At 36.2% G+C, this 14,011-nt stretch overlaps 1 protein-coding gene across 3 annotated transcripts in view; it reads left to right on the forward strand.

Annotated features, from left to right (window-relative positions):
- rgs7a (regulator of G protein signaling 7a) overlaps window positions 1-13,720 on the forward strand; it is a 73,505-nt gene extending 59,785 nt beyond the window's left edge. For 2 of the 3 annotated variants that reach the window (XM_077239266.1, XM_077239268.1), the window contains 10 exons: window positions 1,074-1,150; window positions 1,602-1,683; window positions 3,490-3,564; window positions 3,913-4,011; window positions 4,677-4,738; window positions 5,717-5,827; window positions 5,916-6,041; window positions 6,183-6,369; window positions 6,455-6,544; window positions 13,064-13,720. In XM_077239266.1, the coding sequence (XP_077095381.1) occupies window positions 1,074-1,150; window positions 1,602-1,683; window positions 3,490-3,564; window positions 3,913-4,011; window positions 4,677-4,738; window positions 5,717-5,827; window positions 5,916-6,041; window positions 6,183-6,369; window positions 6,455-6,544; window positions 13,064-13,114 (960 nt within the window). In that variant the 3' untranslated portion in view covers window positions 13,115-13,720. Of the gene's footprint in view, window positions 1-1,073; window positions 1,151-1,601; window positions 1,684-3,489; window positions 3,565-3,912; window positions 4,012-4,676; window positions 4,739-5,716; window positions 5,828-5,915; window positions 6,042-6,182; window positions 6,370-6,454; window positions 6,545-11,482; window positions 11,523-13,063 lie in introns of all 3 variants that reach the window. The other variant, XM_077239267.1, reaches the window with a different exon arrangement.
- The last annotated feature ends 291 nt before the right edge of the window (window positions 13,721-14,011 follow it).

Genomic DNA, 14,011 nt, shown 5'->3' on the forward strand with positions numbered 1-14,011 from the left:
GCAAAATCCTGACACGAGAGCAAAAAATTGCATCGAGAGCAAAGAAAAGCGTTTTGAGAGAAACACTTTTTATTTTTAGAGAAAATGTTTTCACACTGATAGCAAAAAATATATATTCGAGTATTTTGTATTTTGAGAGAAATTTTTTTTCTCAGAAATAATTTTAAAAATTTCAAATTTATATTTTTTTATGTTCTATGAGAAAATACTTTCTCTCAAAACTTTTTTAGTCTCAAATATTATTTTTTGCTATTGGTATGAAAACTTTTTCTCTCAAATATTCTTTTTTCTCTCATGAAATGCTTTTTTGCTATCAGTGTGATAACTTTTTCTCTCAAACTTTTTTTTTCTTCTCTCAGATCATTTATTTTCTCGCATATAATAAAGACACATTTCTAGCTCCATACAACTTCATCTTGAAGCCGACACACTGACACAGAAAAAACTGGTTTATTAATAAACAATTAAAATCTCTCCTTGCTATATTTGACATATTCATAATCATTACTTTTGCCGGTTCTTTGTGGCAGCTTTAAGATACTTTATTGGGAGCGCCACCCTTGTTACATGAACGCGTCACCACAGCACCGAAAATCTAAAAATCTAAAATCTAAATCTAAAATAAAAAATTATGATACGAACCGAATTGTAGGTTTGGTCTATCTTTACAGCCTTAGTAAGATGAGAAAGCAGGAGTTTAGTCGTTTGTCATGGTTGTAAAAAAACTTCTTTGCCGCCGTCGGTGTATGAATGTGTGTATGAATGGGTGAATGTGAGGCAACTATGTAAAGCGCTTTGGTGGCCATTCAGTCTGTGAAAGCGCTATATAAATGCAGTCCATTTACCATTTACCATTTACCATTTGCCAAGCGCAAAGATGTCATGCCTTTTTCCAGGGGAGGGTCATGCCTTTTTTCACAAATATTTTGGAGGGTCATAGAACAATTTATTTTTTATTACTGGCGAAGGGAGAGTCAAGTCTTTTTTAACTACAGATCTCAAAACTCCTCCGGTGGCCCCTTAAATAAATAACGAACAGTCCCTTAAAAATGCTATTTTTTTCTCTCTTCCAGGAGAGTTTAGCGCGACTACAGCGGGCATTCGCCAGGAAATGGGAGTTTATATTTATGCAAGCAGAGGCTCAAGCAAAGTATGTATCTTTCAGATTGTGATCAGTTCTGGTCTTTCCCATTCTTTATTGGCTGTTTTTCTTTGTGCATTTGTAAAAGCGTGCTACCCATTCAGAAGACAGGAAAGTTACTCTTTGCATAGCAAGAATTAAAATAGTAATCACTGGATCTCTTGAAATATCTGTAAAGCTGTGGGTTGTTCTTATGTTGTCTGTGTTAATGGATTTTAAAAGTCTCTTGGACATAATTTGCACTGCAAAATCTTTGGATTGGACAGAACTTGTCTTATAAGTAACTTCTGCTGTTTAAATTGAAATTCAAGGCAATTCTGTGAGCACTATAGTGCCTCTGAGTGCCAAAACAGGCAAGTTTATGACTTTTTAGCTTTGTTGTATGGTTTATTGCATGTTTGCCTTTTCTTTTGGAATTAAATGTTTTAATTGCTTCTGCTTCTCTGTTCTGTCTGTACAGAGTCGATAAGAAAAGAGACAAAATTGAGAGGAAAATACTGGACAGTCAGGAGAGAGCTTTCTGGGACGTGCACAGACCAGTGGTGAGTGAATGTGTGTGTGTGTAAAGGCAGGCAAGTCCATGTAAGAACAATGCAGCTATTCTCTTTTCCTCTTCAGAATTATTCTTTGTTGTTCTCAAGTGTTTGAAGTTGTTCCCTCACAGAGGAATGACACAACAGTGTTAAAGCACCTCTGTGCTGATGGAATAACCTCTGAGCTTGCAAAATTGCTGGCTAGCCATAAAACTAAAACACACATTCTAACAATCGTATATCATCGATTTCCATAGACAATATTCTACAAAGTAACAAGTGAAAATGTGCAGTTGTCCCCTAAAGAGATGTTCTTACTTGATCTATACTTTTAAAATGTTTTGCTATATGATATATTATATATCTGTTTGATATATACTATATTATATTTTAATGTGTTTATTAAAATTAGATTTTATTCATTTATTCATTTTATTTATTGTACTATTTATTGTTATTAATTAATGTACATTTTGATTTTAACTTAATTATTAGTACTTAAATATATTCCGGCAAACACTAATTTCAAAAACTTAAATGCATATATATATATATATATATATATATATATATATATATATATATATATCAGTTATTATATTGATCTAACCGAGAATTTGAAGAGCCTATGATTTACTATGATTTTATTACTAATAACAGTTCCACAGTAGTGACAGCCTCAAGACACAAAGAGTTCTGTAATAAACCCCATTTGAACCCACACTGGCTTTTAATATGGACATGATCTGCAGCATCTCACTATTGCATGTCAGCTTGAAAGATCAAGCATGAAATTGCTAATGAGAAGGATCAACTCGGTGTAATTGAGGGAGAAATTGCTGCTTCCTTCAAAACAAACAGCTCAAATACACACAAGGCATAAAGCAATACACACTGGGTGATTCACACATATAAAAACTCAAAAACACATGGAATGGTACAATAATAATAATAATACTATAAAAAATGTATTCTTCAAAAACTATTTAAGAAAAATCTAATGAAATGCATAGTAACTATAATTTTCTATCTCTCAACATACATTGGAGGCTTGGACCTTAAGTTCATTCTATATTTGAGTGTAGAAACATTGGGTCCTTTGTGAGCTAAAATAGAGTCCAACCCGCAGGAAACGGTTTCACTTACAGTTCCATGCCTTTTAAAATAGCACTTCAGTTTCCTTAAACAGGAGGGAGTATACAGGTAAGGTGCACCATAGATATGTATACATAGAAGCCATATTCGACCGCTACAAACATGTCGGCCATCTTGGAACGGTCAGCGTGTCGTCAGCCACAGTAAGAATCAATGATGCCACAACATTGCGCAGCTTCTGGTTGTAAAACCGCAGAGATTTCAATTCCTGAAGAAATTGGATAATCTTTCATAGTGGAGAATGTGTTTGGTTTATGTTTTTAAATGTATTAACTCAATATTACAGGTTTTTACTATGGTCCTTTTTAATGTTTTCACTTTTATTATGAAAACTTTTTAATGTCATGTTAGCTGACGCCTTCGTCTTGTAAAATTATCTGCTGAAGTCTATTGTAGATCAAGATATTCATACATGTGTATAACTACGGTTGCAGACACACAGTTATCTCGAATGTTCATGGACCAGCTTTAACTATTCCAATATGGCAACCGGCTTACGTATAGTCGCTAATGAAGAATCTATTTGTTTATATATATATATATATACATATATGATCTGCAAAGCGTCAGGTGGTCGAAGCAACATGGTTGCCTGGCAACCATAAATTATAGCTCATCTAGAGAATTGACAGTTATATTGACCGTGGGTGTGTGTTTCAGCCAGGGTGTGTGAACACAACAGAAGTGGACATAAAGAAATCATCCAGAATGAAGAACCCTCACAAAACAAGAAAGGTGATACAATAACACCCACTTACAAAGTACTTCAGCTTGTTATTTCCTAAACCATGTGACTAATCACTAAAGCAGTTAATCCCACTCATTATATAGAACCTTTACATTTGACAAATGAATCAACCACTGAGCCAATCAGAATACCAAATCAGACTTAAACCAATCCACCAATCAGACAACCTAACAAAATCCAACACTTTACCAATCAAGAACAGCTCACCTCAACAATCGCGCAGCTGTCCCTGTGAAATCCCCAATCACTGATCCAATCACACAGAAATCTCTTCTCTAATTACTGATTAAAATTTATGTAAATATGGTTGTAAATTATTCTGATGGTTTCCACAGTCTGTGTATGGCCTTCAGAATGACATTCGCAGCCATAGCCCGACCCACACACCAGCCACTGAGGCCAAGCAACCAACTGAGGAAGAGCTTCAGGAACAGGTAATGCCTGGAATTTTAATATTATCCTAGTATTCCACTTGGTTTAAGATAGTCTACTCTAGCTGGACTCCCAGCCTAGCCAAGCTGATGTTTATCTGGCTGGCCAGTTGGATTTCATGGTTGTGAATTAAGAATTTGTTCCCATGACAAATTAATTTGTTCACTTTGTGTCATTAAATACTGGCCTCATTATACTAATTCAGTCCCTTGTTTTAGTTGAATTGTGACCATGATCTAACTAAATTAAAATAAGGAATCAAATTAGTACAATGTAGCCACCGTTTAAGTAAAATGGGGGAATGAATTAACATGTGGCCATGAATTAATAAGTTATGGGAACAAATTCCTAATTCATGCACACAAGATATTTTTTTTTCTTCTGCATGGCACGTGCAGGGCTCTATAAAAAGTGACCAACGCTTTTTCAAACCTTCAGAACTGATCAGCCCAACCAGCTTGGCCTGGCCGGGAGACCAGCTAACCACCTTTGGCTGTTTTTTTTTTATTTTATTTTTTTAGCAGCTGTGTGGAAAACTGCAAATTTTTGTTTTACATCCATGGCTGTATTTGCCACCTGTTTTCACACACACACACACACACACACACACACACACACAAATACCCACATACACTCACCCTGACTATTACCACTTATGTCTTTCCAGATCAAGTTTCGGCAAGCACAGTTAGACCGGCATCGATTGAAAATGTCCAAAGTTGCAGAGAGGTAAGTCAGAGAGTGTGAGAGAGAGAACGTCTGTGCTGTGATCGATCCACAGGTCTTCATTATACTACAGTGCTTAAACATTTTCTTATCGATCTCTTTAATAGTCTGTGTATATATCGCTCATGCTGACAAGCATGTTTCTTGTCCTCAAATTTACTTCCTCTGTGAGATCAATGGCTCTATTAGGATGCCACAACATCTTGAAGCATTAAGATTTTAGTGCAGCGTGAAATTAAACTGACTTTGCAACAATAAATGATGGTCCAAAATATAAAATGTACATCAGTGTTTGAGGAAGTAGCATGCATTAAATGCACACTATAATATCGAACTGGCAAATAATCAATATTAACTGGGAAACCTGGGATCAAGGTTATATTTTACAGTTATATACCGTTATCAGTGCATATTGAGGTAGATGCAGCTCTCATCGTCTCTGGGAGAATATGCACCGTTAATGCAGTGTCAGATGTCAAAAGCTCAGTCAGTTTTTACTTTCACTTACTGTACTGAATAAATGTCTAGGGTTTGAGACTTCTTCACAGCCAGAACTCTTGCACAAAGTTTGCATATTGCTTGTGTGATATCCACAAGCCATTGTTATGGTTTAAAATGGAAATATTTCCAATATTGGGCATGACATTTTTCTTTATCAACAATTGCTCGCAAAATAATGGACACCGGTTCATAATTTGCAGGCGTGATTTCCCGCGATAATAAAAATCAAGTAAATTTATTAAACAAATGAGTAAATAAGCAAGTATGCATCGCAATCAAAAAAAAATATTCCCCAACACCAATGTTTTTGATTTCTTGTTGAATAGTTAAACTGGAAAATTAGTCTCATAACTAGTATGTACTGGCACCTGAATATGTCACAATGTTTTGGCATGCTTGTTTTACTAATAGATAACGCCCTTTAGTGGCCTTTTTCGTCCTCTTTTTTTATCCCTAACTCTGTTTTTGATGGTATTGTAGTTTGCTGAGTTATACTGAGCAGTATTCAGACTATGACCCGTTCCTGTCCACTTCTGATCCCTCCAACCCCTGGATATCAGATGATACAACGTTCTGGGAGATGGAGGCCAGGTCTATTTCAAAAATACACACTAAATATCATTATTTATTTTACATATCAATGTATATGTATAATGCATTTTTGTTTGTGTTGGAACAGTAAGGAACCTGGTCAGACTAGAGTTAGACGCTGGGGTTTTAGAATCGACGAAGTGTTGAAAGATCCCATTGGGCGAGAGCAGTTTCTCAAGTTCCTGGAATCTGAATTCAGCTCAGAAAACCTCAGGTAAACCTACACTTCCTTTTCATGCCCCCTGCTGGCGAGTGAAGAGTAACGCAGCCAGATGTTCCACTGGGCAACTACTTTTGCTGCATGCATTGTCTTTTTATTCTGCAAATTGATTCTCTTCTGTTGTCCAAAACTCAGATTCTGGTTGGCAGCGCAGGAGTTAAAGAGGAGGCCGATCCGTGAGGTGCCGACACGGGTGCAGGAGATCTGGGAGGAGTTTTTGGCTCCTGGAGCCCCCAGTGCCATCAATGTTGACTCGAAGAGCTACGACAAAACCACACAGAACATCAAAGACCCTGGACGATACGCTTTTGAAGATGCACAGGTGACGATTATGTGTTTTTAGCAGCTACAGCGGTTTTCTTTTTCAGAACATTGAATGTTCTGAACATTAAATGTGTGTCTCCCAGGAACACATCTATAAGCTGATGAAGAGTGACTCTTATAGTCGTTTCATTAGATCCAGTGCCTACCAGGAACTTCTACAGGCTAAGAAAAAGGTAAAATGTTTTAAGTAATTTGACAGGATAGAATAACTCATCTTGAATACTCTAAGGCTGCGTTTACACTTGGCATTAACATTCGACCTGTATCCGGATGTTGTCCACGCACTTCTGATGTAAACGCACTTCTGATCGGAATCTTATCCGATCAGCGTGTCCAGGTTCGGAGGTAGTCGAGGACGCATTGTGATCGGATCTCAGTGTAATGTAAACGCATTTGCCATCGTGTCTGCATTCACAGGTGGAAGTCATATAAATCCCTGCCCAGTCTCCCTGTGTGACTGTCAGAAAATAATGGCCAGACGCAGTTTAGACAAGAAATTAAATTTATTTTAACCTTACAATAACGCAATCTTTAAAACCGTTTATTTAGACTTAAGTATTACTATGTGTGTGTCATTTTTCATTTTAATTCTGCAACATTATCTGAACGAGGCGATCGCCTGTATGAGATCTTAATGAAGAGCTTCACGCTGCTTTGCCATAGGAATAATCGGAATCGAAATTTTTTAATGTTTTAAATGTTGAATGTTTTTATTGTTTCAGCATGTTTATCAATCTCCCATTTCTGTCAATATAGTCATTGCACGCTATAATCTTAAACCCAGACGATCGATGATGTGACTTGTTTAACATGGTCAACCCAGTTGTTTTTGTATGATCTCAACTCTGGACATATTCCTTCGTTCAAAAAACTTAATTTGATTTAACACTGGAGATTGCACAGGAAAGTAAAGTGAGTGAGTGAAAGCAATTGGTACATTGTTTAATTAGTATCATCTTTACTCTTAATCTGGAGTCGAGCCACAGACCTAATTTAAATATTATGCAGGAAACAGAAAACTGATCGGTTATCCAGATACAGAGGCTACTAATGTGAACTAATGTAAATGCGCCATGTCCTGATTGGCTAATGATCCGATCTGCTTGATCGGATCACGGTGATCGCATGTTAATGCCAAGTGTAAACGCAGCCTAAGACTGCATCTACATCTACATGCCTTGATTGGTAAATGTACCAGCGTTCAAAAGTGTGGGTCAGTACGTTTTTTTTTTTTAAGTCTCATTTATTTGATCAAAAATACTGTAAAAACAGCAATATTTGAAAATGTATTACTATTATTTAAAATAACTGTTTTCTATTTTAATATATTTAAAAATTTAATATATTAATGTGATGGCAAAGCTGAATTTTCAGCAGTCATTATTCCTGTCCTTCAGAAATCATTCTAAAATGCTGATGTTGTTACCCAAGAAAAAAAAATATTTTTATGAATGTTGAAATTTTGTTTTTCAGGATTTTCTGATGAATAGAAAAGTTTAAAAGAATAGCTTTCATTTGAAATAGAAATGTTTTGTAACATTATTGATGTCTTTACTGTCAATTTTGATCAATTCAATGCATCCTTGTGGAATAAATGTATTAATTTCTTTCTAATAATAATAAAAAAATCGAACTGACCCCAAACTTTTGAATCATATTGTATGTGAAATTGATCTAATATAGAAGTATTTGCTGTATATCTTTGTGTCAGATTCATAAATCAGTGACTGTAGATTTTATTGTGTATTGTTTGTTTGCAGCGTTCAGACATGACTTTCCTCTCGTTTTTAGAGTTAAATTGAGGCAGTTTCTATGGCTTTATTTTAATGACGAATGTGGAGAGAGCATTATTGTAATGCGAGAACGCATCCATGTAATGAATACCTCTGCTTGTCGGCAGATTTTTTTCACTCTAGCACAAAACAAATGCAGCGATCTCATGGCTCTGCTCTCGCCAGGGCCGGCCCTGGCCAATTTGCAGCCCTAGGCAAGATTTTACCTGGTGCCCCATGCGTCACAGCCCATTTCACCCTGTCATTGTGTTCATGATTATTCATCCTATATATGTATATATATATATATATATATATATATATATATATATATATATATATATATACACATTACAGCCTAAACACAAATAGCAAGAGCATTACATCTAGCATGCAAGTCAAGTCCCATTTATTTTTATAGCGCTTTTTACAATATAGATTATTTCAAGGCAGATTTACAGCTTTACAGTTTTGTTGCGTTCATAATTTTGTTCAGTATAGCCGCTGAGGATAAAACAGTGATGTCATCGCCCAAAAGTCATTCATGCACAAACTATTCATTGAGTGCTAGCAAAAGTGTTTGTTTTGCAGTTGATGGCAGCAATCTTCCACTAAACTATGGCACGTTTCATGTTTTCACCATGAAAGAAACTGCGAAATGTCTTCTTTAATGTTAATTTTACATAAAACGTTGCTACTTTTAATAAACCTGTATCCTATATAAATATCATTAATAATTTTGGCAAATAAATCTAAAAAATGCCATATATCCCCTTCAAAACTGCACAACTGTAGAGTAAAACATTAATTAATAAAAGTGATAGTGAATACGTCTAAAAAAACTGACGTGATTGTTACAAATCACACTGTGGCCTCTGGAGAACTCAGAACAACTGTTAGCATAAAGTTTAAGGTAAAAATAACTGGCATTAAATTATATATCTTACTGCAATTAAATAAACTGTTCATACATTACATCTGTCTTTATCCCCTTTTATCCTCTTCTCTTCCGTTTGGCACTGTATCTATTGCAGACTATAATGCTAATTTAAAATATGTCATGTAAATTTGGCCATCCGTCACAATCAGGTAACTTTCACCATGTATAGAGGTGGCGCGAGCTGCCAGGCACGTTTCTACGGGGTGCTTGAGTGTGTTAAGTGCCCTCAAACGAAACCAATGCTGTCTACATTGGATGCAGCGAAGGGCGACGCTACACAACAAATTACCAACAGTAAACTGATCGCACGCGCTCTGTTTCTGACGCACTTCAAGCACTCGCTGGGCGGGGGAAGATTGATGCGCCGGACCGGAGTCGGGGGACTTAGTTAAGTTTTTGTGGAGTTTTTTTGCTTTATTTTGTAGTATTTTGAATTTATGTTTTTAAAATACTATTAGTAAGAAAAATCTTTAAAAAAAATTCACTCGTTCACTCATTTTGGCGCCCCTATTGAGTGGCGCCCCTAGCATTTGCCTATTCCGCCTATGCCACGGGCCGGCCCTGGCTCTCGCTCAGATTTTATGTGCGCTCTCAAACTTTGTCCTGTGCACTTGCGAATTCTCTTGTCTCCCGGATTTAATGTTGCCAAAAGCTTTCCACCACCAGACGCAGATAACTACAAGAGGCAGCCTAATATATTCAAGCTGATTTTAGTCAGCAAGTTATCTAGTTATTTTATTATTTAATAGTTGTTTTTGAGTTAAGTGCTTAGTGTAAATAGGTATTTATTGAATTTTATTTAGTGAACCGCTACTGATTATCAGGTAGTAGCCTATAGGCTATATCAGCGAGAGCGCAACTCGCCACAATAACATTAATGGAAAGAATGTGCTTTTGTTTTTGGTTGGTAATGCATTTGTAGTTTGTGCATTTCTATTCACGGGACACAAATAACTTTTGTGTAATTCATTCATCAAGCGCACCATTGAACGGAAAAATTACAGTAGCCTACCCTTGAAAACGGTACAGTAGGCTATAATTAATTACTGAGAAATGAGAATGTTAAAATGTTTTAAGGGGCATTTGTTGCTTATGTGTAATGCACGCACCGACAGAAACATAAATTGGCGACTATGATCTGTAGGTTTATAGGGACCTGCTTGAAATATAGCTCAACTTTAAAAAAAAACGTGTCTCGAGTCCCTGCATTCTGTTCTACTCTGTCACTCTCTTCCGGCTGTTTTTGAATCCAAGAACATGCTTCCTGGAATACCAAAATGTGTATTTTGGGATTGGGGTTATGATAGCATGAAGTGAATTAGTTTTTGCAATTATAATGATGTTTTATTAATTCCAGTTGGAAAAGGGAAGTTTTATTATTTCGGGGAATATTATGTGACCCTGGATCACAAAACCAGTCTTAAGTAGCACGGGTATATTTGTGGGAATAGCCAACAATACATAGTATGGGTCAAAATTATAAATCTTGCTTTTATGCCAAAAATCATTACGATATTAAGTAAGATATTTTGTTAATTTCCTATGGTAAATGTATAAAACATTTATTTTTGTGAGTGAATGCAGCACAATCGCCAACATAAATGGACAACTTTAAAGGCGATTTTCTCAATGTTTCGATATTTTTGCACCCTCAGATTCCAGATTTTCAAATAGTTGTATCTCGGCCAAATACTGTCCTATCCTAACAAACCATACATCAATGGAAAGCTTATTTATTCCGCTTTCATGTGATGTATAAATCTCAATTTCAAAAAAATGACCCATGTGACTGGTTTTGTCTTCCAGGGTCACATATGTATTGGAAACCACAGTTTCAAAAATGAATTAGTAGTGCAAAAGCTCCAGAGACAATCTGTGGAAATAACTAAGTGTTAAATCTCATACATTTGAATTGACACAAATAGACGATACATTAGCCTAATTCTATTTAATATACACATACAGTACTTATTCAGACACACCATGCTGTAGTCCCTTTTTTCACTCTTTATCTTGTTGACTGAAGTCGGGAAGCATACAGGATCGCAGAACCTCATTTGAAAAGTTCACTCGTAATGTGGTAAGTGTAAGTGGCCCCGCGCCCTCAGTGATGGCTTACCTGACCAATCAGACAGCAGCTCTGGTCAGATGAAGCTTGTTTGGTTCTTTATCCCCCCAAACCCCCCCCCCACCCCCCCACCCCCAAGAACCTTGTGATGTCACGTTAATTAATGCTTTCCTAAAGGGTTAAGCAAGCGCCTCTCTTCTTGTTATTCGTGTCATCTTTAAATGAAGTGTTTAGCTGTGGTTTGTAACTCTGCATGACTTCGCATTTTGGTCTTCTGTTGCAAGAGCTGCCAAAATGTGTACCTGTTCACTTTTCTCTATCTTGTCCACAGAAAAGTAAGAACTTGTTTTGAAGGAAGGCATTTCTTCCAGGTAACCCTGCTTCTCCTTGACCTGTGTGTGTTGCTCCTGTTCGTATCTGTCTAAGGCTCTGTTTACACTGGTGCATTTTCGTTTTAATATACATAAGTTTGCTACGGTTACACGTGGCATCTACACTACTCCGGAGTTTTCGACCTTCGAAAACGGAGACTTTTGGAAACGCTGCAGACCCCGTTTTAGTTTGAAAACTCTGGGGTTGCATTTCAATGTTTCATTTCAGGTTTTCGAAAAGGAAAACGTGACTTCCCACATTACGCTACCAGAACACAACAATAACAAACCAGAGCTGTCTCTCTCATTGTCTCTGTAACAGACCAGCTTCGACGACCAAGTGTGCACGAATGGTCATGTGGTTTTAGTCGTGCAGCGTAAACGGAGATTTTTTCTGAAATGCAATGGAAACGCCAGTATGGACGAGGATCGTCTTCCTTTTAAAAAGCTGTTTTAAAACGAAAACGCATTTGTGTAAACAACACTTGAGTAGTCTGGGATACATCTGATGTTCTGTTGAAGGAAAAGATCACCCAAAAAATGTGTTTTCTTCCATTCAACACAAATGGAGATGTTAGAATTTTTTCCATACAATGAAGGTGAATGGAGAGGCTAAGCTACAAAAATGTTACAGAGCATCATACAAGTCATCGATAATGCTGTTTTATAAGTCTGTTTTATACTGTACTCTATTCTTAAACTAAATTTAGTGTCAGTTTTAAAAAAAAATTTAATAATTTTATTAAACATCATTAACTCATTGTTTAAAAGTGACAGTAAAGACTTTTATATATTTCCAAAAAAATGTCTGTGAAGTAAATTCTATTCTTTTGAATTTTTATTCTTCAAAGAATCCTGACAATAACATGTATCATTGTTTCCACAAAAATATTAAGCAGCACAACTGTTTTCAACATTGATAATAATTAGAAATGTTTCTTGAGCAGCAAATCAGCATATTATAATGATTTCTGAAGGATCATGTGACCCTGAAGACTGGAGTAATGATGCTGAAAATTCAGCTTTGCATCACAGGAATAAATTACATTTTAAAATATATTAAAATGGCAAACAGTTGTCTAAAATAATAATGTAATACTTCCCAATATTACTGTATAATTGTATTTTTGATCAAATAAATGCAGCGTTGGTGAGGCTTCTTTCAAAAACATTAAAACACCGTGAATTTAAATTTCCCATTTAAAAGTAACTTTTAAATGGGAGAGTACATTCAAATATGAAATAATTGTAATACAATTTTTAATTTAATTTAATATATTTTCTATTCAATATTTGAGAGCTACAGTTGAAAAAAAACCTTTTAGTGAATAACAAATCACCTCACTCTTGAAAGTTTGAAACAGCATGATGATGAGTATATGATGTCAATTTTCTTTTTCTTCTGAACTATCCATATAATATAATTTTACTGAAAGGGGTCATTTTCTGTTTAGCATGCTTAAAGATTGATATGTTGGCTGTTGTCACTCCCCAATACCATATAAAATCATCTGTCTTCCCCTTTTTGTCTTGTGTTTCAGGGGAAATCTCTGATATCAAAGAGGCTGCCTGCTGTCGTCCAATCTTGCTGAGCCTCAAACAATCCACCGAGGATGAGGACGCTGTCACCTTCATCTCTGTCGTCTGATTCCAGATACCCTGGACAACGGACCAAATCACGTGCATGTCCAAGAGACTGAATTTTTACATCAGTTTCTACTTGCTACTTGCTAGTTTCAGTCTTTAAGACAGTTAGACGTGGACTTCAAATATTTGGGAAATGCAGCAATCTCTTTCTAAAGAGGAAAATGATCTTCTCCTCTCCTCTTTTGTCTGTCAGGACTGTCTCCAACTGTAGACTGATCAAATGATGTCAAAACCAGAAAATTTAAAGTAATAAAAACCACAGTTAAATATAACAGCGTAGGCACATTGTGTAAAATCGAGAAGCTTTAGACACAGAGATGATCTCTTCCTACTCATATTTCATCTCTTTTTGCATTGATTTTATTGCACTATAAAGGATTTAGCACACGTTTGCTTATCGCACATGTGAAGTCGCATGGGATATATCTGAAAGCGACTGGTCTTGCAATCTGTCTCGTCTGTTCTTCTTTGTTGGCTCCCTCCTTTATTTTTTATACCATATGTTAACACTTTTACTTAAAAATGTATTAAAGTCAATTCGTTGTCTGAAAGCCATGCAGTGATTTCTGTTTCTCTGTGTCGCCCTTAGAGCTTTTACGCGGTGGTAGAGCATTTACTCTTGACAGATTTGAGCTGTAGTGCTCCCAAAGGAACGCAGGTTTAAGTCTAGATTGCATCATGTGCTCATTCCATTGGCAAAGTCACTTTCTGGTCTAGTACAGGGCTAAAAGCAAACAGTATTGTATGACTGCAGAATTCACTACAATATGTCCTGAATTTAGGTGTTACTTGGTGGCGCTTTAATTATACATATTGGTTATGTAGCAGGATAATAATTATTT

The sequence above is a fragment of the Siphateles boraxobius genome, unplaced genomic scaffold (genome assembly GCF_051911475.1).
Source record: "Siphateles boraxobius isolate OS27281-9 unplaced genomic scaffold, OSU_SipBor_1 22, whole genome shotgun sequence".
NCBI lineage: Eukaryota > Metazoa > Chordata > Actinopteri > Cypriniformes > Leuciscidae > Siphateles > Siphateles boraxobius.